We start from the raw sequence: 21382 nt of genomic DNA on the forward strand, positions 1-21382 counted from the left end.
TACCACAAAATGAAATTCACATCTAGGTAGAAACAAAACACAATCTAAAACAAGAAGCCAAAACACCTTGAAGACCAGACAATATATTTTCAAAGTAATGGTTATAAACCTGAGAAAAATTGGTGCCCTTTGAAACATTTATTCTTCATGACAAAACAGTAGAAGTCTTGACCCTCAGAGACTCTGCAGTTCAGTTCTTCTGTGCAGAGTCCTGGAGAACTATTTCTTGTCACAAGGCCTGGCTAACAAAGCCCATTCAAAGTCAGTGCCATTCACAGTAGTCCGCTGGGGAACTGCTTGTTAGCAGTCTGAGGGGAAGCAAAAGAGCTCGCTCAACAAACCAAACGCTGGCTGAATGGCATTGGTCCGTGGACCATACTTCGGGTTGAACTAGTCTGGATGACTCGGATGGTTTAACATTTAAATCCTCTCATGGTTACACCTCATCTTCATGTTACAAAAAAACTCACTGACCAGGAGGCAGTAAAAAAAAACAGTCCTATTAATTATGCTTTTAGACAACGAATACATTTTTGGAAGTAAAATAATAAATTATATACCTTAAAAAATGAGACCCTTGCTGATGGCAAAAAAAAAAAAAGGGTAGGGGCAAAATAAAAGAAATTGCATGAATTTACAGAAACTCATCACCTAAAACACATCTGGAGCTCTGGAGAAGAACATTCTAATCACTGGATCACATACCTACATGATCTCTACTTTTTAGAGAAATGGGGAGTCACATCTGAGAGGAGAAACACCAACTACATTTCCCCGAATAAACTTCCGGCCTAAGAGCAACCTCGGATTTGCTTGCTCCGGGAAGGCAGTCACTGGCCACCCGTTTTCCGCCCCCTTCCACCCTGCTGCCTTCACTCACAGGAATCATTGACACAGAGATCTTCTCCTTTGCCGCAGTACTGCTTGCCCTTGGTTCGGAGGTTGGCCCTCACTGGGTTGTCATCACTTGGTCTGAGGATGACACTGAAGATCTGCTTTCCTGTCCATAGGGTGACAGGCTGCAGAAGGAAGCCACCGCATCAGTTGGCTGAGCCTGGTTTCGACTGCACAGTGCTCGCGGGCTAACCAGCCACCAGCACCCCAGGCATCCACACAAACCTTTAGTATTGTCGGGGGTGGGAGGTGAACTTTAATTTTCTCATCCTTGCCAACCAATATTGAAGCAATGATTTGGCAAGCCTTGGCGCGGTCAAAGAAAGTGTCCTTAAGGGTGAGGAGATAGGCACCTACGAATGTTGGCAATAACACAACACAAAGAAATGGAATGAAATTGTGAGACAATCACAAGGTTTCGATTTTAAAATCAATGTGGGCTACTACCAAAAGAGTAAATTAAAACATAGAGCTATTTGCTGGCTCTCTCCTCCCACCAGAATCGAAGCTCCACAAGGAGAGGGACTTCGTTTGACTCAATGCTGTATCTCCAGTGCTTAGAAAAATGTCTAGGGCACCTGAGAAGCTCAACAAATGCTTACTGATTCCAGGCATAACCAACCAACACAAAATCTCTCAAGTCGGTTCACAGTCAACACTTAGTAAACGAACAACAGAATTAAGCCCAGGGAATTACACAGCTAAGTTGTGACACGATTCACTGGGAAAGAAAATCCTGGCGTTCCAGTCTCCCTTCAAGTGACTTCACACACAAACCTGTCAGAAAATCCTGAATAGCAGCAATCAGTGGTTCTCCATTCCTTGGTGTTACCAGATTTGCTTTCGTCTGAAGGAAAAACAAACAATACATTAGCCATTCCATCCATACGTTCTTTGGATTGCATGATACAGGCCACGGAACGGCACCATAAAGACTCTGAACTGCTGCAAATAAATACCAAATAGCTGGCGAGCGGAAAAGAGTCTGAGAAATGAAGACAGGGGTCCCGATCCCAGCTTTGTCACCAGCTCCTCTTTCCTTTACCTGCCAAGGGGAGATAAGAAACGGGCCTCAGACGTTCCTACCAACACTAAAATCAATCCTGAGTGAAGTTGTTTTGGATTCCTTCAAGAACGCCATATGTGTAAGACTTTCTGGTTATTAATAAACGCACTTCTTCAAAGGAAATTCACTTCTATGAATGATGATAGCACTGCTACCTTTGAGGTCAACCAATTTCATACCTCTCCACAATGATGGCAGAACTGCTGAACTTCTCTTGATCAAGACACTGGGTTCTAACAATAATTAACAGGATTTAATTAAAATTTAACGAGTGCCTAAACTGAGCAAAAAGGGGTGCTAGTTGTTCAGGGCATAATTAATAAGTTTAAAGAAGATTCTATGCATCAGAATGCATTTGCTCAACTTTTGCTATTGTTGAGATGTAACTGACAGATAAATTTGCTCAAATCTTGATGTGGAGATGCTTGTGTTACTTGTGGGTTGTCTGGGCAACCTCACCTGGAGTAAAAGGCCCTTCCAGGGAGAGACCTGTTTCTGCCTTCTTGTGAACGCTGCACGGAACAGTGATCCTCCAACTAGGGCTGGAAGACAGTTGTTCATGCCTGCTTTCGAGAATCTCTCTGAGGCGGGTTAGGGAGGTGGTCTGGGGGCTGAGCACATGAAGCTGGGATCTGCATACTTTGCAAGTCTCCTGGGTAATTTGGGACTACACTCAGGCTAGAGCCATACCCACTCCACTGAGTCAGAACTGCTGAGTCAATACAGTAGATGATGATTTTCTTACATAAAATTGAGGGGATTTGTCCTGATGGGAACTAAAGGTTCTTCCAACCCAATATCCTGGGAGCCTGTGTTTTACTGTCATTTTTAACCAATGAAATATGTTACAACAAAATGGAACTTCAGTACCAAAGTCATTGCTAAAGTCCAACTGGTGGGCGACAGACCATTATCACTAGAAACCAGTTACACAGCTGATATCACTGGCAACATCTAAACATTACTTTTTATTACAAAAAATAGTATGTTCTTTATAGAAAAAAATCTAAAAATATAAACACGAAAAAAGGTGAAAAAATAAAAAATCCAAAAAAAATCTCTGCACGGAACTGTCAAAGAACTGCCATTTATAAGATTTTAGTATATAACCCTTCCAACCTCTGTCTAGAAACGTTTTTACAAACATAGAAGCATCTCTTTACCAAACAAAATAGGATCATGTCATACATGGTTTTACATTTTTTAATACATTTTTTAAATAAAAAATAAATCACAAGTAGCTTTTAGCCAACAACTCTACATACTGTATCATCATTTTTGAGGGCTGCACAGGATTTTGTGGTATGAATGTGACATCATCTAATCTTACCAATTTTTTATTGGTGGACATTGTTTCTAATGTTTTATTACAAGTAATTTTGCAACTCTGCTTATGTCCTCTGGAGCGCTTACTAGCAAGGAGAGTGCAAGGTCAGAAGGAATGATCACTACACCACCTGACTGCGGGAGCATGGAACTCATTCGTGGCCACCCCCCTGCATCATCTCTCTCGCTGTCCACCAACACCTAACACAGCACTCATCATAACTGCTACAAATACTGATGCTTAGGAGCAAACAGGCTACCTCTTGTCACGCCAGGTATGATCATACCACAGGGTCTTTGCTCCTGTTGTTCCTCTGCTTGGCCTGCTCTTATGCGGATGGTCACGTTGCTCGTTCTCCCACTTCTTTCAGAAGCAGACTCAAGTGTTATCATTTCAATGGCCCTCCTTGACCATCCTCTATGGAATAGGACCCCTCTCATTTTCTTTCCTCCTTGCTGTGCTTTGTTCTTTTTTTCTCTGCACTTACCACCACCTGACCTATTTTACACTTGTTTATTCTTTTTTTTTTAAAAGATTTTATTTATTTATTTGAGAGAGAGAGAATGAGAGAGAGCACGAGAGGGAAGAGGGTCAGAGGGAGAAGCAGACTCCCTGCTGAGCAGGGAGCCCGATGCGGGACTCCATCCCAGGACTCCAGGATCATGACCTGAGCCGAAGGCAGTCGCTTAACCGACTGAGCCACCCAGGCACCCTATAGTTGTTTATTCTTCACTTCTCTCTGTTTGAATAGGGATGAGAACAAGAACTTTGACTTTCTTATTCTGTGCTGTGTTCCTAGAAGAGTACTTGGCACACAGTAGGTGCTCAATAAGCATCAACCAAATCATTTTAAAAGGCTGAGGAGTCTGAAGAAATAATTCACAGGAAGAAAGATTCCAAATACAGAAAGATGGCCATTGAAGGGTTCATCCTCAGAGCAAAACAGGGAAAATACCCTCAATTCTCAACAGAAGGTAGATGAACCTTGGTGTGTTAACCTGGTGAAAATCTGTAAAGCCATTATAATCAATAATTATGAAGACTTAACTACAAATGGGGGCATTTATTTTTAAATTTATATTTATTAATTTTTTAAAGGGGGGAGGGGATGATGGAGAAGAAGAGAGAGAGAATCTTAAGCAGGCTCCATGAGGGGCTTGATCTCACGATCCTGAGATCATGACCCGAGCCAAAACCAAGAGTCCGACACTTAACCAACTGAGCCACCCAGGCGCCCCTATAATACATTTAGTAGTAAAAAGGAAAACAGAGGCTATCACAAACCATGACCACAACAAGTATCTAAATTCAAGGATAAGGAACAAACAGATAAAAAGAGGTGGAAATAAAGAAAACAGAGAAGTTGTGATATGTAAAAATCTTATTTAAGTAACTCCGTTATGCTGGAACACTTGAATAAATAAGAATCGATGTTTTAAAAAATTGAAGACCACAGGGTATTTTACCCACATGAATTTCTTAGTAGTTAAGTGTACACACAAAATCTGCACCACATTAAATACTTCACTTTACCAGAAAAACTAGGTCAACTTCAGGCATGAAGAACCCAGGCAGGCCAAGAATGCAGCCCCTCCTTCCTGTCCCCACCAAATCCTCCTGTAGTTTAATAGATATGCCTGCAGAACTGCCTTCACTTTAGAATCATACTAACACCCTAAATTAAAACAGATTAAAAAAAAGCACCGAATCAGAAACGGTGAGACGTGTTTTGTAGGTAGGAGCACTGAGAGCCACAGACAAATCAGCCCATGCTAATACAGAAAACCAGAGTACTGGGAACAAGGAAAACATAACCTCTACGGAATGATTTTGTTTAGTGTGTCCTTTAGATAACAAACGAGCATGTAATATACTGTTTGAAGATTTTTTCAGAATGTTCAATAAAATGTATTAGTACTTAAAGAATCTTCAGCTACCAAAATATCCTCTTATGCAGAACATCTTATGCTTTTCCCATGACCCCCAACAATCAAGATATTGCTATAGCCTTATCTTTTTTATTTTTTAAACATCATATGGCTTATTCATACAATACTATTCAGCGATAAAAAACAACAAACTGCAACAAATGTACACCTGCAGATGATTTTCAAAAGCATGATGAGTGAAAGAAGAGGTACACGGAAAGTATAAATGTATGATTCCACTTATGTGGTTTTAGAAAAGACACCAGATACACAGCGGGGAAAAAATCAGGACAGTATTGCCTCTGGCAGGTGAGTTATAATGGAAAGGCACAAGAGGAAACTTCAGGGGGTTATAGTAATACTTTCTGTCTTGACAACAGTTTGATATACACAGCTCTATGTACTTGCCAATGCATAAACAGAATGGTATACTTCACCTTAAAAATGAAAAATAAGAGGGCGCCTGGGTGGCTCAGTCGGTTAAGCCACTGCCTTCAGCTCAGGTCATGATCCTGGAGTCCCGGGATCGAGTCCCGCATCGGGCTCCCTGCTCGGCAGGGAGTCTGCTTCTCCCTCTGACCCTCCCCTCTCTCATGTTCTCTCTCTCTATCTCATTCTCTCTCTCAAATAAATAAATAAATCTTTAAAAAAAAAAGAAAAATAAGAGAAAAAATAAACCATTTAAGTCTAACTGTATGCAGACTGAGGTATTTAGGGAGTATACTAAATGTCTGCCACTTACTGTTAAATGCTGCTGGATATAATGTAGATAATGGATAGACAGAAGGAAGAATAGAGGAACTGATACGTGATAAAGCCTAATAGTAAAACGTAAACTAAAGAATCTAGGGCTACACACCTGTCTTATCTTTTCATAGTTGGTGCTTGAATAGGTACCTTCCCTTAGAGATGCACGTTATAGGCCAGAAGATACTCCCCTCAACTCCCCACCTGTCACAGACACTCCCTTAAATACTATAAGGTGCTTTCAAACAGGACCCGCTGACCTTCCCCTCCTTTCAAGCTGTTTATGGGGGGGGCTGCCACCCTACATACCCCCATCAGAACAAGGGCCTCTGCTTTAGCTTCCTCCGTTTGAGGAAGATGAAGGTTCATCTCATCGCCATCGAAATCCGCATTGTAGGGTGTACAGACACACTCGTTAAATCTGAAGGTCCGGTGCGGCTTGACCTTGGCCTGTGGAATACACACACACACACACACAAACACACACAAAACAAAACGGAAGAAGGACTTAGTCATTTATCCAAAAACTTCATGGTTTCAAAACATTAATAAATGGTTTCCTGGAGAACTGGATACTTTAGATGATTAAGAAAATAAATTTCTAGTATGTTCTGGTAACATGTCACTTGTGGACTTATTCAAGTAGCTTTATTAGGTCAAAACAATACAATGAGTTTAACACAAGGCAAATACCAACCTAAGAGCCACAAGAAAGGGCTCCCCTGGCCAATGATGTCATAGTTTGATATCAAACAGATTCATGGCAGAAATTGATTAAAAAACACACTGACTAAATAAAAACCCATGAGTTTATAATGACACTGAAAAAAAAGGAAAGCAAAACCACACAAAAAACCCAAACCAACCTAGTTGGAAGAAATTGAACACCAAATTTCTCCTCCCCAAACTGATAAAAAAGGAAGGAGAATCAGGCATTTATGCTGCCTTTCCTTTAGGAATTATATTTTTGGGGTGCCTGGGTGGCTCAGTCGGTTAAGCGACTGCCTTTGGCTCAGGTCATGATCCTGGAGTCCCAGGATCGAGTCCCGCATCAGGCTCCCTGCTCGGCAGGGAGTCTGCTTCTCCCTCTGACCTTCCTCCCTCTCATGCTCTCTCTCTACCATTCTCTCTCACTCAATAAATAAATACAAATATTAAAAAAAAAAAGGAATTATATTTTTGGGTAAGTAAATAACCGTAGTTAGTAAGACAAAATTCTTCATTATACATATGGTGGGTATGAAATGTGAAAGGAATGATAGATTAGAAAATCTCCATTTTGTAGCCCCCATGAAATACTGTTGGCAATAATCATAAATCGAGGAAACCTTTAGAAAAAAGGTCAATGAGAAAACTTTCAAGGGAGGCACTAGGCTCAAGTATCTGATGCCCTAACCTCAGCATAACTAAGAGTGGGGCAGCCAGACAACACATGCCTTCTGAAATAAGGTAAGAGGAAGTAGCCAGCACCACCTAGGAGTTACTCTTGCCAGAAGCTGAACATGAATCTGACCATGCCTTGAGAGCTACTGTCCAGTTTATAGGAATAAAAGGAAGAACAAAGAAACTCTTAAGGCCATGCATATACATACAGAGAACACGGGACATTTCTTCAGGACAAATGACTTGGCTTTTTCAGCAACAGTGAAATTAAAAGGTGGGGGGCACCAGGGTGGCTCAGTTGTTAAGTGTCTGCCTTCCACTCAGGTCATGATCCCAGGGTCCTGGGATCGAGCCCCGCATCAGACTGTCTGCTCCGCGGGAGTCCTGCTTCTCCCTCTCCCACTCCCCCTGCTTGTGTTCCCTCTCACTCTTGTCTCTCTCTCTGTCAAATAAATAAATAAAAAGAAAAAGAAAAAGAAATAAAAAGGGGGGACAGTTCTTCTAGATCAAGAGAGACTGAAGACATGTTATCAACCAAATGTCATGTGCAGACTTTACATCTAGATTTGGACAAACTAGCTGTGAAAAGATTGTTGAGATGCTTGGGGAAATGTGAACATGGACTGGGTGCCGGACAATACCAAGGAGTGAGTGTTCATTCTGTGTAGTGTGGTATGGCACTGTGGTTATGTGTGTCTTACAGAAGTAAACTAAATACACATGGAGAAAAGACATGGTATCTGGGGCCATCAAAGGAAAAAGGGAGAGAAAACAGGAGTGGCAAAATCTTGAAAATTATTAAAAACAGAGAATGAGAATATAGGAGTTCTTCATAGGATTCTTTCTACTTTTGTATTTATTTGAAATTTTTCAAACAAAAACATTTTTATTTTGAGAATGCCCCAAAGCCAAACAAAAGTTTCTGAAAAAGGAAGGCTTTTGTTCCCCTCCCTAGATCCCCATAATCATAACCCCCATAATCATAAACTGTTTCTTTGATATTTCCAGACTTAAGTAAAAAGACTGAGGAAACATGTCGTGAAGTGAAAAACTAAATCTAGAAAGACATTACCCGAAGAGCCTGTTTAAACACTGTTTGCAAATGCTCATGGATTTAAAGGCTTTGGAGAAGGAGAATTTATGAATATTGAGTGAATTAAAGTTGCATCTAATTTCCATTTTAAATCTCCAGAAAAAGGAACTGCTGCTGTTGCAAAACTAAATCACCGAAAAAAATATGCTTGAAGGTCTTCGTTGGAGGGCCACTGTGACGAAAAATCTCCGAAGCATTTTAGTTCCATAGTTAATATGCTAAGTGAAACCCGAAATCGCCTTTCTGCCCTATCTATTTTAGGTAAGTCTGTGCACTCACATAGATGTATGTATTTTGTTTGCAACTGGAATCATGTGCCAGTCACTTTCACGCTAATTTCCAATTAGTTCCTTTCTGTTTCACTGTTGTGTGGATTTTATCAATACGAAAAACACTGAAGGGAAGCTTGAAATGTAAAATTTCACTCAAACTAAAAAGTGAGAGTAGAGAAAAATCAGAAGTCACAAAAATTTGAGATTACTGGCAATCGAATTTTAGGGGTCCGGAATTTTGCATTGCACACCCAGCCAATTCCCACCCGAAAGAAGCTAAAAACAGAAATGTCATGCTCACCAGATGCGCCATAATGCTCAGTTTGTGCAGCGACGGCTGCCGGTTGAACAGCACCACATCTCCGTCTATGAGGTGTCTCTCCACGATGTCCCCGTACTTGAGCTCCTGGGCCATCTTTTCCCTATTTCCGTACTTCAAAAACCTAAGTGTATGGTGAGAAATGTGATCTATGAGAGTAAAGCCTCCTCACCAAGTTGCTCCCTCTTCACATCAGGAGTCAGTCTCAAAAATGATCACACTGCCCTGAATTGAAGGTGCCTCCACAAGCCCGTCAGTTAAACTATGACACACTGTCAGTGCATCTTCATTTCATAAATGTTAAAATATGAAAAGAGTTATGTCTTAGAATCACAGAAATGCAGTAATAAGTCAGCTTCTCCCACAGCACCCTGCTGATAGTTTTTATCTTATGTTTATCTCAGGAGATCAAAAGGCACCAGTGATTAGTGGAAAGCCTGAGCAGCAAAACAAGGCTGTAAGTACAATAAATAACCAACCCCACAGAGCCCCTGTGACACAGAATCGGCTTTCCTAACTCCACGTGTTCTGTCTACCCAGATGCAACAATATATGCTAGGAAACAAATGGACATTTTGTGTATATTCGATGCAAAAACACAGCAAATGATGAACCCTGTGCTCACTGAAATTTAAACAGTATTTTTCACATGCTAAAATGTCACAAACGTATTTTGGACTGTATTCTGTGGCTGAGTATGGCGACCTTGGGTGTGAGAACGTTGTTACATATGGCTAGATTGGGCCAGCATTACCTTTTCATCTGCGTGTGTCTCTGCTGAATGAAATTGGCTCCTGGGTGAACTTCAGGGCCATTTCGAACCAGTTTCCTCAAAAAATTGATGTTTGCTTTGTTCACCTGCACAACCACAAAAAAAGACACAAGGGGTTACCGTTAGGTTTCTGTAAGCTAGCACATTATACTGAGTTGCGTCTCAACCTTTACTTTCCTTGGGTGATTCCAGGAGAAAGAAAGGCAGCATCTTGCTGCCTTGGGTCTTGGGTTTAATGACAACAGTGGACTGGCACAGGAGCCCAGGTTCCAATCTGAACTCACCGCTGGCAGGGTGAAATAGCCAAGTCCTTTACTGGCCTTTGGTTTCCCTATTAGTAAAATGAGTGGGCTGGACTGAGCTGTAGGGACCTTCTGGCACATCCTGTGATCCTAAGAACAGTTGGCAACCTCACTAGCAATGATTTACCATGGGCTCCTGAGGTTTAAAAACTGTGACTCTGGCACCACTAGGCCGTGCTCTGCATTGTCATGTCCTGCAACCTTTCAGACAATGGTCTTGTGGAACCCCATCTCAGAGAAGGAAACTCTGAATCAGATACATAAAATATCTAAGGCTACTTTACACAAGCTTTACAAAAGCTTCCATGATCCAGGCTGATTATGAATCTTAAAAGCAAAGCCAAAGCCCATATCCTCCTATTATCAGGACTTACAGTTTTCTATACCTCAGTTACTATAAATTCCATTTTACACTCATGATGAGTGTGAGTTAAGTGTAAAGCGGTGCAGCCTTTCTGGCTATGCATCAATAGCCTTAAAATATTCAAAGTATTTAACTCAGTGATTATAAAATCTTAAATAATCCATCCCAAGGAAATTAACCGGGTGTGGTGCTTATCCTTCAGTTACTTTAAAAACATGAGGTAGGGGCACCTGGGTGGCTCAGTTGGGTAAGCGTCTGCCTTCGGCTCAGGTCATGATCCCAGGGTCCTGGGATCGAGTCCTGCATCGGGCTCCCTGCTCAGCTGGGAGCCTGCTTCTCCCTCTGCCTGCCGCTCCCCCTGTTGTGCTCCCTCTCCCTCTCAAATAAATAAATAAAATCTTTAAAAAAAACATGAGGTAAGATGGAACTAAGAGGCCAAAGACCATACTACTTGGAAAAACAAGTTGCAGCAGATTATGTCTAATGTGTCTCTGAGTGTACACAGCCAGACACATCTGTGGTTGTACTGTTGCAAATGTTGTATGTGGCGGTAGACGTATGAAACCGTAAGATAACACACATACCAAACTGTGGGTTGTGTGCATTACCCGGGATTTTCCAACTGTCTATTGTTTGGCATCTCAAAATAAAAGACAAACACAGAATTGAGTGGCTGAATGGAACTTACCTTCTCAGGAAAAGTAAGAATTTTGGCCACGTGAACTGGCACAGCTACCTCATCAATCCTGAGATTGGGGTCAGGTGAGATGACTGTTCTGCCAGAAAAATCCACTCTCTTTCCTGAGAGATTGCCTCTAAATCGACCTAAGTCAATAAAAACACGTCATAGGTCTCCATGGAACAAACGTGTGCTGTTTCGGAATAGTATGACCACAGCGAACTAGGAAAGTTTGTGATTTCCAATTAGATAAGCTGGACATACACTCCAGAAAAAGGTAACAAAGGCAGTAGACTGTCTCCTGCACATTTTGTTGGAAACATACCCTGTTTTCCCTTTAGGCGCTGGACGAAACCTCTGGTCCATTTCTTGGGCGCCATGTTGAGGGGAATGCCTGAGAGCTCGCTGTTAATGTAAAGGGCACACTGCAGTTGCAGGAAATCCCAGTCTTCCATGATCATCTGGGTCTTTGCTCCTGATATCCGATGCTAAAAATGAGCAGAGAATGAGAAAACATGATCCTGGGTCAACCTGACTTTCTCGATGGGAAGTGTTTGCAATAGATACGCTCCTAAACCTAGCGCTTGGAAGTACTGACCTTTTTTTTAAAATTTTTTAAAAATTATGTTATGTTAATCACCATACATTACATTATTAGTTTTTGATGTAGTGTTCCATGACCCATTGTTTGCATATAACACCCAGTGCTCCAAGCAGAACGTTGTACTGACCTTTTTAATGACGTCATTTAGGAAAATGATTTCTGTCAATTTCATCGTCAGATCATCTTCATTGGTGCCAGACTTCAAATCGCTCACGACAGAGGGTCTGATACACAAAGGGGGCACTAAAAGTCGTGTGAGAATCAAATCAGAGGGCTTTCCAGCTTCTGGGTTCATTAGAAGTAGAGGGACATCTTCAGCTGGGATTCGTTTGAATAAATTCAGAACTACTAAGGGATTCAAGTTTTCCTATGGAGAGGAGGAGAAAAGAATGGAGAGACATGTTAACTTTCCACAATTTGGGCAAGGGTTTACTTCTCCATGCTTTCTACCCCATTCACCACTTAACTCAGAGTTAACTATACACGCTCACAGAAATTTCTGTTGGTAACATGCTACGGTGGCAGAGCCCTAAACACATACATGCCTTTTATTCCAATTATTTAAACCAGTAATTCCACTTCTAATTATTCCAAAGGGAATGAATTTAGAAATCAATGCAAAGATTCAGCTACGGGGATGTTACCTAAAGCTGTTAACAGTGAAGAGTTGGAAATAGCCTGATAGGTTGCTGGCTAGATAAAATCATAGTATATCCATACATAAGCAACCACGAAGCCATAAAAAAAAGACACTACAGAAATGTAGCTACTGCCATGAAAACTGTTCATAAAATATTGGTAAATGAAAGAAGCGTGTGTACGATATGATCTCATTTTGGGGGAAAATGTACATCTGTACAGAAAAGAGGAAATGGATGTTTAGCAAGGTGTTAATAGTATTGTCTGCAGGTGAGTGGAATTATAATCTTTTCGCTTCTTTGTTTACATTTAAATTTTCTGCAGTGGGGCGCTGGGGTGGCTCAGTCAGTTAAGCGTCTGCCTTTGGCTCAGGTCATGATTCCAGGGTCCTGGGATTGAGTCCTGCATCAGGCTCCCTGCTAAACTGACCTAAATCGACCCTGCTCAGCAGGAAACCTGCTTCTCCCTCTCCCTCCCGTTCCCCCTGCTTGTGTGCTGTCAAATAAATAAAATCTTAAAAAAAAAGCATTAAAAAATATTCTGCAGTAAACTTATATCGCCTTCATATTTTTTTGAAAATTTTATTTATTTGAGAGAGAGACAGAGAGAGTGAGAGAGAAAGAGAGAACGCGAGCAGGGTGAGGGGCAGAGGGAGAAGCAGACTCCCCACTGAGCAGGGAGCCCGATACGGGACTTGATCCGGGGACTCCAGGATCATGACCCGAGCCGAAGGCAGACGCCCAACCGACCTCAGTGATTATAAAGTCTTAAAAATAATAATCCATCCCAAGGAAATTAACCGGGTGTGGTGCTTATCCTTCAGTTACTTTAAAAACATGAGGTAGGGGCACCTGGGTGGCTCAGTTGGGTAAGCGTCTGCCTTCGGCTCAGGTTATGATCCCAGGGTCCTGGGATCGAGTCCTGCATCGGGCTCCCTGCTCAGCTGGGAGCCTGCTTCTCCCTCTGCCTGCCGCTCCCCCTGTTGTGCTCCCTCTCCCTCTCAAATAAATAAATAAAATCTTTAAAAAAACATGAGGTAAGATGGAACTAAGAGGCCAAAGACCTGCCTTCCTATTTTTTTTTTTTTAAAGATTTTATTTTTCATTTATTTGAGAGAGAGTGAGAGCATGAGCAGCGGGAGGGGAGAGGGAGAAGAAGACTCCCCGCTGAGCAGGGAGCCGGAAGAGGGGCTCACTTCTAGGACCCCGGGAACATACCCTGAGTTGAAGGCAGACACTTAACCGACAGAGCAACCCAGGTGCCCTATATTGCCTTTGTATCAACTTCATTTTATAGAAGTGCTATGCTGTAACAACTTCCTCATAAGAACTACACGCATGATCAGAGATACTCAAAGATCAAAGGTAAGAATGGTCAGCTTGTGTCTTGTTGCTGAGAATTACATTTTCTTGGGATTAAAGACTGTGTGACAAAGAATACGTGTTACAAGCAGAACTTGCTGCGCATAACTTAATGAGACAGGGAACAAAGTTAAGAAGAAATGTTTGAAAATCCACTGCCCTTAGGACACTGTCACAAGAGGATGTTTCTGTGGGCCCGCCCTGGAGAAGGCAGCAGACTTGGGGAGAACGAAGGAATCCTGCCTGAAGTTTTGCAGTCTGGGTCCCTGCCCGCAGAATTCCCTTCCTCAGCTTCCCTGCCTCCCAGCAATGAGCACCTCACAGCCACCTGAGGCAGTGGGAGGAAATCTAACTAAGAGTTCTAGGAACAGGATGAAGGCCAGACATCCCTTGCAGTACCAGGGTCAGTGCTAGACAAGAACATCACAGAACTGAAGGTTGTTGCAGGAGGGCAGGAGGACTGACAAGAGTCTGGAGACCAGTTCTTGGCCAGAGCCGTTACTCCAGAATGACACAGCACTTGCCTCCCAAAGGGCACAGGGAAGAGAGCCCTGATTTATTGTTATGTACTAGGAAATGGAAGTCAGGGACCGCTGGAGAGACGGAAAGAAGGGCTGTTGGGTCCAAGGCACAATATCCAAACAGCCAGGGCTCCCTGGTGGAGCGTGGACCGCCATAGGTGGCACATCGAAGCTTGGCCTGCCGCTCAATCTGCTGGGGATGCTATGGAAGGCATCTCTACCTGCTGGGGAGGCAATACCGATGCTATCTATGGAAAGACTCTTTTTTTCCTTTTTTTTTTTTTTTTAAAGCAGGCTCCACCCCCAGTGTGGAGCCCAATGCAGGGCTTGAACTCAAGACTCTGAGATCAAGACCTGAGCTGAGATCAAGAGTCGGACACCCAACTGACTGAGCCACCCAGGCGCCCCTCTACAGAGAGACTCCAGGCCAAGAAAGGCCTGTCTTTACCATAACTGTCATTACTTATTTTCTTTATAATTTTGTTGTAAATTAAATCATACAGTTGCACTAGAGAAGTTTGTTTTCATTTATTAATTTTTAAAGTTTATTTTTAAGTAATCTCTACACCCAACATGGGGCTCGAGCTCACGACCCCAAGATCAAGAGTCCCACACTCTTCTGACTCAGCCAGCCAGGCATTCCTGTCATTATTAAAGTTTGTTTTTTTTTTTTAAGAGAGGGAAAGAGAGAGAACCTTAAGCAGGCTCCAAGCCCAGCGTAGAGCCTGACACAGGGCTTGATCTCACAACCCTGACATCACGACCTGAGCGAAAATCAAGTCAGACGCTTAACTGACTGAGCCACCCAGGCACCCCCATCCTGTCATTATTATCATGTTAATGTCAGTAGCAGTGCTAGCTTCAGCAACTGGGTAATATGCTCTAAGCACTTGCTCTGCATCAGGCACTGTGCTCAGCACTTTACCTGGAATTCATCTCTTAATCCTTACAATAGCCTTAAAACAGATACTCCTGTAATCCCTGTTGATAGCTGAGGAAACTCAAGTCCAGGTTGGGTCACGTGTCTAAAGTTATAGAACAAATAAGCAGCAGAAATGGGCTCTAATCTCTCATCCGACCCCAAAGTCAAAGCTCCTCACTACCCTAAACCACCTCTAGGGTGTCAATCCGGGTGGAGGGGGGTGAGGTAAACAGGGTGGTGGTGGCAGTGGGGGAATGAACTGGGGGCCAACCTGGATGTTCTAGACTAGTGACTTAAATGGGAGGGGGTTACCTCCAGAGCCTAGTCATTCAGGAGACTGCCCTAACAAGATGCCTCCCAGGCCATACGGGAGTATTGTGCTACTGTGGAGAGTGTGTGGAGCAGACTGTGGTTGCCAGTCCTGGGCAGGGAGCTGGCCGGGGGAAATGGTGGTGTGGTGCCAGGAAGGCTGATCCAGGAGCAGTAGAGGGCGTGCAGGGGGACGGCAAGTAAGGCTGCCCCCAAGAAAGCCCGGACACCCCTCAACCTCACAGACCGAGGCCGCTCCCCATGCTTCTGACAGCTTACTGCACAGTCGCAAGCCTGCAAAGTGCCTCTCTCACAGCTGTACAAGGGCAAGGTCATCTTCAGCTCACACCCTCACTTCCTCTGCACTAGCTTCGTCCTAACTGCCTTGAAGTCACTTCTGCTTGAATCAATCGCTGCCACCGTCTCCCCATTTCCAGGATCTCTTTCATTTTCCAGAGGTCTGTGCACATGCTCACTCCCCTCTGACGGCTCCCTCTCCCACACATCTCCCTGGTGGTTGGTCAGCAACTTCTGCCATTCTTACCGCATGCGGTGACTCTGGTCTCTGGCTCCTTTATTGCCACCTAGGCTCAGGGTCTGTTTTCCTTATAACCTCCCCTCCCCATCGTGGCAGAACTTACATGTATTAAATTGTACAAATCCTAAAGAGATTGACACATTTTTACACATACACACCACACACACTAGTGTTCAGATCAAGATATAGAATATTTTCATCTCTCCATAAAAGGATCCTTTTCAGTCAGTACCAAGCCCTCACCCCAGGGGTAACTGCTCTCCTGACATCTGTCACCAAAGATCAGTCGGGCCTGTTCTTGGACTTATCTACATGGAATTATACGCTATGTACCCTCCTGTACAGAGTTCCTTGTTCTCAGCAGGATTCTGACATTTGGCCAGGTTGTGTGTGTCAAGAGTTCACTTTTCACGCAGGATAGTATTCCATCGTGTGGATCTGTGACAATTTTGTTTATTCTCCTGTTCACAATCATCTGGACTGTTTCCAATTGTGGTTTTTATTAATAAAGTTGCAACAAAAGTTCTTGTACAAATATTTCTGTGGACACAGGCTCTCATTTCTCTTGGGTGTACTGAAGAGTAAATCTGCTAGGCCGTATGGTGAGCATAGATGTCACTTTATAAGAAATCGTCAAACAATTGTTCAGAGTGATAATCTTCCACACTGCCACTGTCAACATGTGAGTGCCAGTCGCTTCACAACCTTGCCAGCACATGGTTTTGTTTTTTTACATTTTAATTTTTCTAGGGGGGTGTGTGTATAGTTTTAAATAGCATTTTCCTGATGACTAATAACATTGAGCAATTTTTCACTTATTTATTAGCCATTTGAATATATCCTTTTGTGAAGTGCTAATTCAAGTTTTGCTCCCACTGCTTAAAATCAGGGTCATGTTTTTCTTACTGATTTTGAAGGACTGTTTCCTATATTCTGGATATGAGAGTCCTTTGTCAGATACACGAATGTTGTCTGCTTTCTCCCAGCCCATGGCCTGTCTTTTCGCTCTGGTAATGGGGTCTCTAGGAGAGCAGTCAGGCTCTTCTGCAATTTCGTCATTTATTCACCATGAACTTTCCTGCTCAACACCTTCCCTGGCTCCACACTCTCCAGAGCAGGCTGCACTCTACACTGAGCTCTCACTTGTCTGGTCTCCAACACTCTAGTTCCCTTGGTTACAGTCTTCTGGATCATCTCAGGCAAGGCTGTCTCAAGCACTACTGAAGATTACACAAGAGGCAATCCATGCGAAGAGCTTGGACAGTGCCCGTCCCTAACAGCAGTTGCTGAAGGCAGGGTGCTTTTATTAGCACTCACTGGTCTTACAGAGCCTCAGCTTCAGAATCAGCCTAAACACTGTCGCCTGGACATGCTGAGCTCCCTGCCCTTGACTCTGTAAACCTGACTCACCCAGATCCCACCACATCTTTCCTCAGTCTTCCCTAACCAAGTCCAAAGTGACATCTTCCTCCTGATTTCCCACTGAGCTGCCTATCTCTGCCACTCGTGTGATGATCAACACCCTGCCCTAGGATATCAGTTATCTTTTCACAGACTAATTGCTTGTGACACATCTAAACTGTGGGACCAGTGACAGCAGACCCACCGTCTTGCAGTTCCTGATGCTCCCCATAAGTCTGATAGAACTTGGTACTCAGGAACCATTCAGCTCATTTGTTAGTCTCGTATACTACCAATTCTAGACTGTACTGTGGGAATTGAATTAAATACTAACCGAAATCAGAGCAAGGCAGAACTGGGTACCTCATAAAATCCTACTAGTTAAGTCTGCGCCAAGTGAAGTAACAGGAGTTACCTACAATTTCTTAGATCTCAGTACCCACGTGAGAACGGCATCTCTCAGTTTATGACCTATATAGCCACAATCTCTTACGATAAAACACGTTACCTGTACGATTAAAAATGCGTTAGTTATAAGGCCAGTCTACGCTAAACATAGTGTAATGTAAGCACTTGTCATGAAGTATTCCTAGAGATTTAACTTAATCGGACTTCTCATCTTGAAAGAGGTGTCTGTCAGAGAGAGGGATACCCCCTCCCTCTCTCTGACATGACAGACAGAATGGGTGTGTGTGATACAGGGGGAGGCAGGCAGAGGGCAGACATGTGTTTTCAGGCTCACCTGTGCCCTTCCCAGCAGTGGTTCTACTTCTTTGTTATGCTCGATGGCTGTTTCAAAAGACTGAAGGAAATTTGATACGACAGGATCCACCACTTTTTTGTTGGTCTTGTACTTCTCATGAATTATCTTCAGTAATCCACATTTCTTTACGGTACCTGTTAGGAGTGAATTTATTTACCAAGATCAGACTAATGAGGTACTTGGGTCAGGCTGCCCTGAGATTGTAGTCTGGTTAATGAGATCGCTGAAAATGCATTTGCCAACAGGGCATCAGTTGCTAGGCTCTAAAGCCTCATTTGCAAGAAAAAAACCTGACTTCCCAACACTGCATGAAACTAATAAGCTAAATGGACCAAACTGAACGCAAAGGGCTTTACTAAGCCTTTTACGAGTCCTGCTCACCATTAAAAGCCCCACAGTAATGGCAGATGTTCTTCTTTCGGCACTTATCAGAGATTTTCTTCTTCAGTCCACGTTTCTGGAGGTAGGTCAGGCCAGGCCTCTTCAGATAATCCAGAAACTGCTTCTTCTCCTCCTGGGACAGCATGATGTGGCAACAGGTTTTACAGATCATCTTTTAAAAATTAAAACAGATAAAAGGGTAAGAGATGAAAAAGTCTTTTAAAAATGTCACCCCTGGGTGCCTGGGTGGCTCAGATGGTTAAGCGTCTGCCTTCGGCTCATGTCATGGTCCCAGGGTCCTGGGATTGAGTCCCGCATCGGGCTCCCTGCTCCTTGGGAGCCTGCTTCTCCCTCTGCTTCTCTCTCTCTCTCTCTCCCTCTGTCTCTCATGAATAAATAAAATATTAAAAAAAAAGAATTTTAAAAATGTCACCCCTACCTAAAAAAAAAAAAAAAAAAGTCACTCCTACCTCTTGCCCAGGACATGGAAACTGAGCGACATGCCCAGAGATACACAGAGAGTGGTGGCTGATGTTCACCAGAATGCTAGCTGTAGTCATAGCTGGCTGGTAGGATTTTTGCTAACTGATTTTTTAACTTTGTGCTGTTCTGTACTGCTGGATTTACTGTTATTTTTCATAGCGTCTACCTACCACCTACTCAAGAAAAATCAAAGAATAAAGAATCCTTACACAGTTTAACTTACTGTAAGATGCAATATTACGTGTGTAATGTAAAAATTCTCCCTAGATGTATCCCTGACCACTCCCAATTCCTAAGCTCCCTCCAATGTCCCTGAGCAGTAATTCCTAAGTTTATGCCTTGAAAATGAACACGTCTGCGCCTACCTGTAAGATGCCGATAACTGCTCTGAAGTAGCCCACGTGAAAGCAGGGCAACTCCAAGTCAATGTAGCCATAGTGGCCCAGACAGTCAGCCAAGTTTTTCCCACAGGTTTCACAAGGACGGTCCTTCTCACTTGTACCCTTTGGATAAAAGCACACCCAATTATTAACGGAGACTGCTGGACAGGAAAGTGGGACCAGGTGACTCTGAGTCAGAATCACCTGGGAAGGTGCAGAGTATTCACATCCCATTGACCAAAGGCTGGAGTCCCTGAGATGGTGCAGGAGGGAGATGGAAAGAAGCTCTTGCTTCTTCCAACCTGGCAAGTCATCAGTTTCATGAGCATGTCAGGACACACGACCTGGGAGGGGTAGGGACTTACCATCCTGTGGTCAAGCACACCATACAGCAAGGGAGCATGGTGGTTGTCCTGGCTGTACAGGTTCTTACTCACAACCTGGATGTGGGCCTGCTGGCGCATCTCCTCAGGGGACTTCATTCCAAAACAGATGTGGCTTCTGGAATAAAAAGAAACGGGAGCTGGGCTGCCTGGTTGGCTCCATCAGGAGAGCATATGACTCTTGATTTTCGGGTTATGAGTTCAAATCCCATGCTGGACATAGAGCTTACTTAATTAAAAATAACAACAACAACAAACAGGACCAATTACGTCAAAACCACTTATCAAAAAAGGTGCTTGCACAGTGACCCATCATAACCAACCTTACTCTTCCAACTGTTTACAGGCTCTGCTCCATTATTAAATATATTCAAGTCTCTCCCATTTTTCCTTGGTAAACACCCCTTCATCCCCCTGAAATCATTTCCATTCTTAATATCAAATGAATGGTGTTCACCAAGGTCACCAAACCCACCTGCTTGCTAAATCCTAGTAAGAATGTGCTCATCTTACGGCTCTGCAGTGCTGGATGTTAACTCCGCCTTCCCCCTTATCCTGAAATATTTTCCTCTTACAGCCTTGGGGACACCACATACTCTCTGTGTGTCCCCGCCCTGTGCCATCTGTTCCTTCTTCTGTGATTGCTTCTTCTACGCCATCCCTTAAATATTCTGATCTCTCCTCACCTAGGGATCTGACCCTCAACCCCTTCTTTTTGTTCTAGACGTCCCTCGAGTGATTGTGTCACTCAGGTATATGTTAATGTCCATGTAATCTCCATCTTTAGGCCAACTACTGCTACTCAGTGGGAGGCCATCTGAACACCTGTTCTGCGCAACTGCACAGGCACCTCAAACTCAACACATCTAAAACAGAACCCGACACCTTCGTCCCCAAATCTGCTCCTTCAATCATCTGACCAGCAAATTGGGGACTTACTGTGTGCCAGGCACCATCTTGAGGAGCTGTGGATACAGATGAGATGAGACAGACAAGGTCCCTGCCAACATGGAACTCACAGTTCAGGGTGGGCAAGACAAACAATAAGCAAATACAAACACAAAAGTGAATAGATGCAGAGAATGAAAATGAGACGAAGTGGTAGAGAGTCTGAGGAAACTATGTTGTGGGGTCAGAAAGCCCCTGTGTAAAACTGACACTGAAGCTGAATTCTGAATAAGAGGGAGCCAGCTTTAAGACGGGACGGAGATGCGGCATTTGAAATAGAGAATCATTAAGGGCAAAGGGTCCCAGACTCAGCACAAGCTTGGCATTCGACAACCAAACTAACCAAGCCAGTATAATAGAGTGCATAAAGCTAATGGTACAGGATGAAGTCAGTGCGGTGTATGGGGTCAGGTCATGCTGGGCTTGGGAGCACTGGTATAGAATTTACATGTTAGTGCTACAGAAAGCGGCTGGAAGGTTTTAAACTGAAGAGTCAGAAATCTAATTTGCATCTTCACAGGCTCTCTTGGGCTGCTTTGTGAGAACAGATTACACCTGAATATGGGTGGGGTTTGGGGTGGGCATGAGGGGCCAGGGTGAATA

General features: G+C 43.4%; 1 protein-coding gene across 2 annotated transcripts in view; it reads right to left on the bottom strand.

Annotated features, from left to right (window-relative positions):
• The window catches only part of POLR3A (RNA polymerase III subunit A), a 51091-nt gene that overhangs the window by 28355 nt on the left and 1354 nt on the right, over positions 1-21382 (bottom strand). For both annotated transcript variants that reach the window (XM_027595985.2, XM_027595986.2), the window contains exons 2-14: positions 19814-19949; positions 19434-19571; positions 18586-18757; positions 18184-18338; positions 11878-12117; positions 11472-11634; positions 11156-11292; positions 9784-9887; positions 9012-9153; positions 6272-6412; positions 1672-1741; positions 1120-1247; positions 881-1019 (exon numbers count right to left, since the gene is read on the bottom strand). In XM_027595985.2, the coding sequence (XP_027451786.1) occupies positions 881-1019; positions 1120-1247; positions 1672-1741; positions 6272-6412; positions 9012-9153; positions 9784-9887; positions 11156-11292; positions 11472-11634; positions 11878-12117; positions 18184-18338; positions 18586-18757; positions 19434-19571; positions 19814-19949 (1865 nt within the window). The remainder of the gene's footprint in view (positions 1-880; positions 1020-1119; positions 1248-1671; positions 1742-6271; positions 6413-9011; positions 9154-9783; positions 9888-11155; positions 11293-11471; positions 11635-11877; positions 12118-18183; positions 18339-18585; positions 18758-19433; positions 19572-19813; positions 19950-21382) is intronic.

This window comes from Zalophus californianus, chromosome 15 (genome assembly GCF_009762305.2).
Source record: "Zalophus californianus isolate mZalCal1 chromosome 15, mZalCal1.pri.v2, whole genome shotgun sequence".
Taxonomy (NCBI): domain Eukaryota; kingdom Metazoa; phylum Chordata; class Mammalia; order Carnivora; family Otariidae; genus Zalophus; species Zalophus californianus.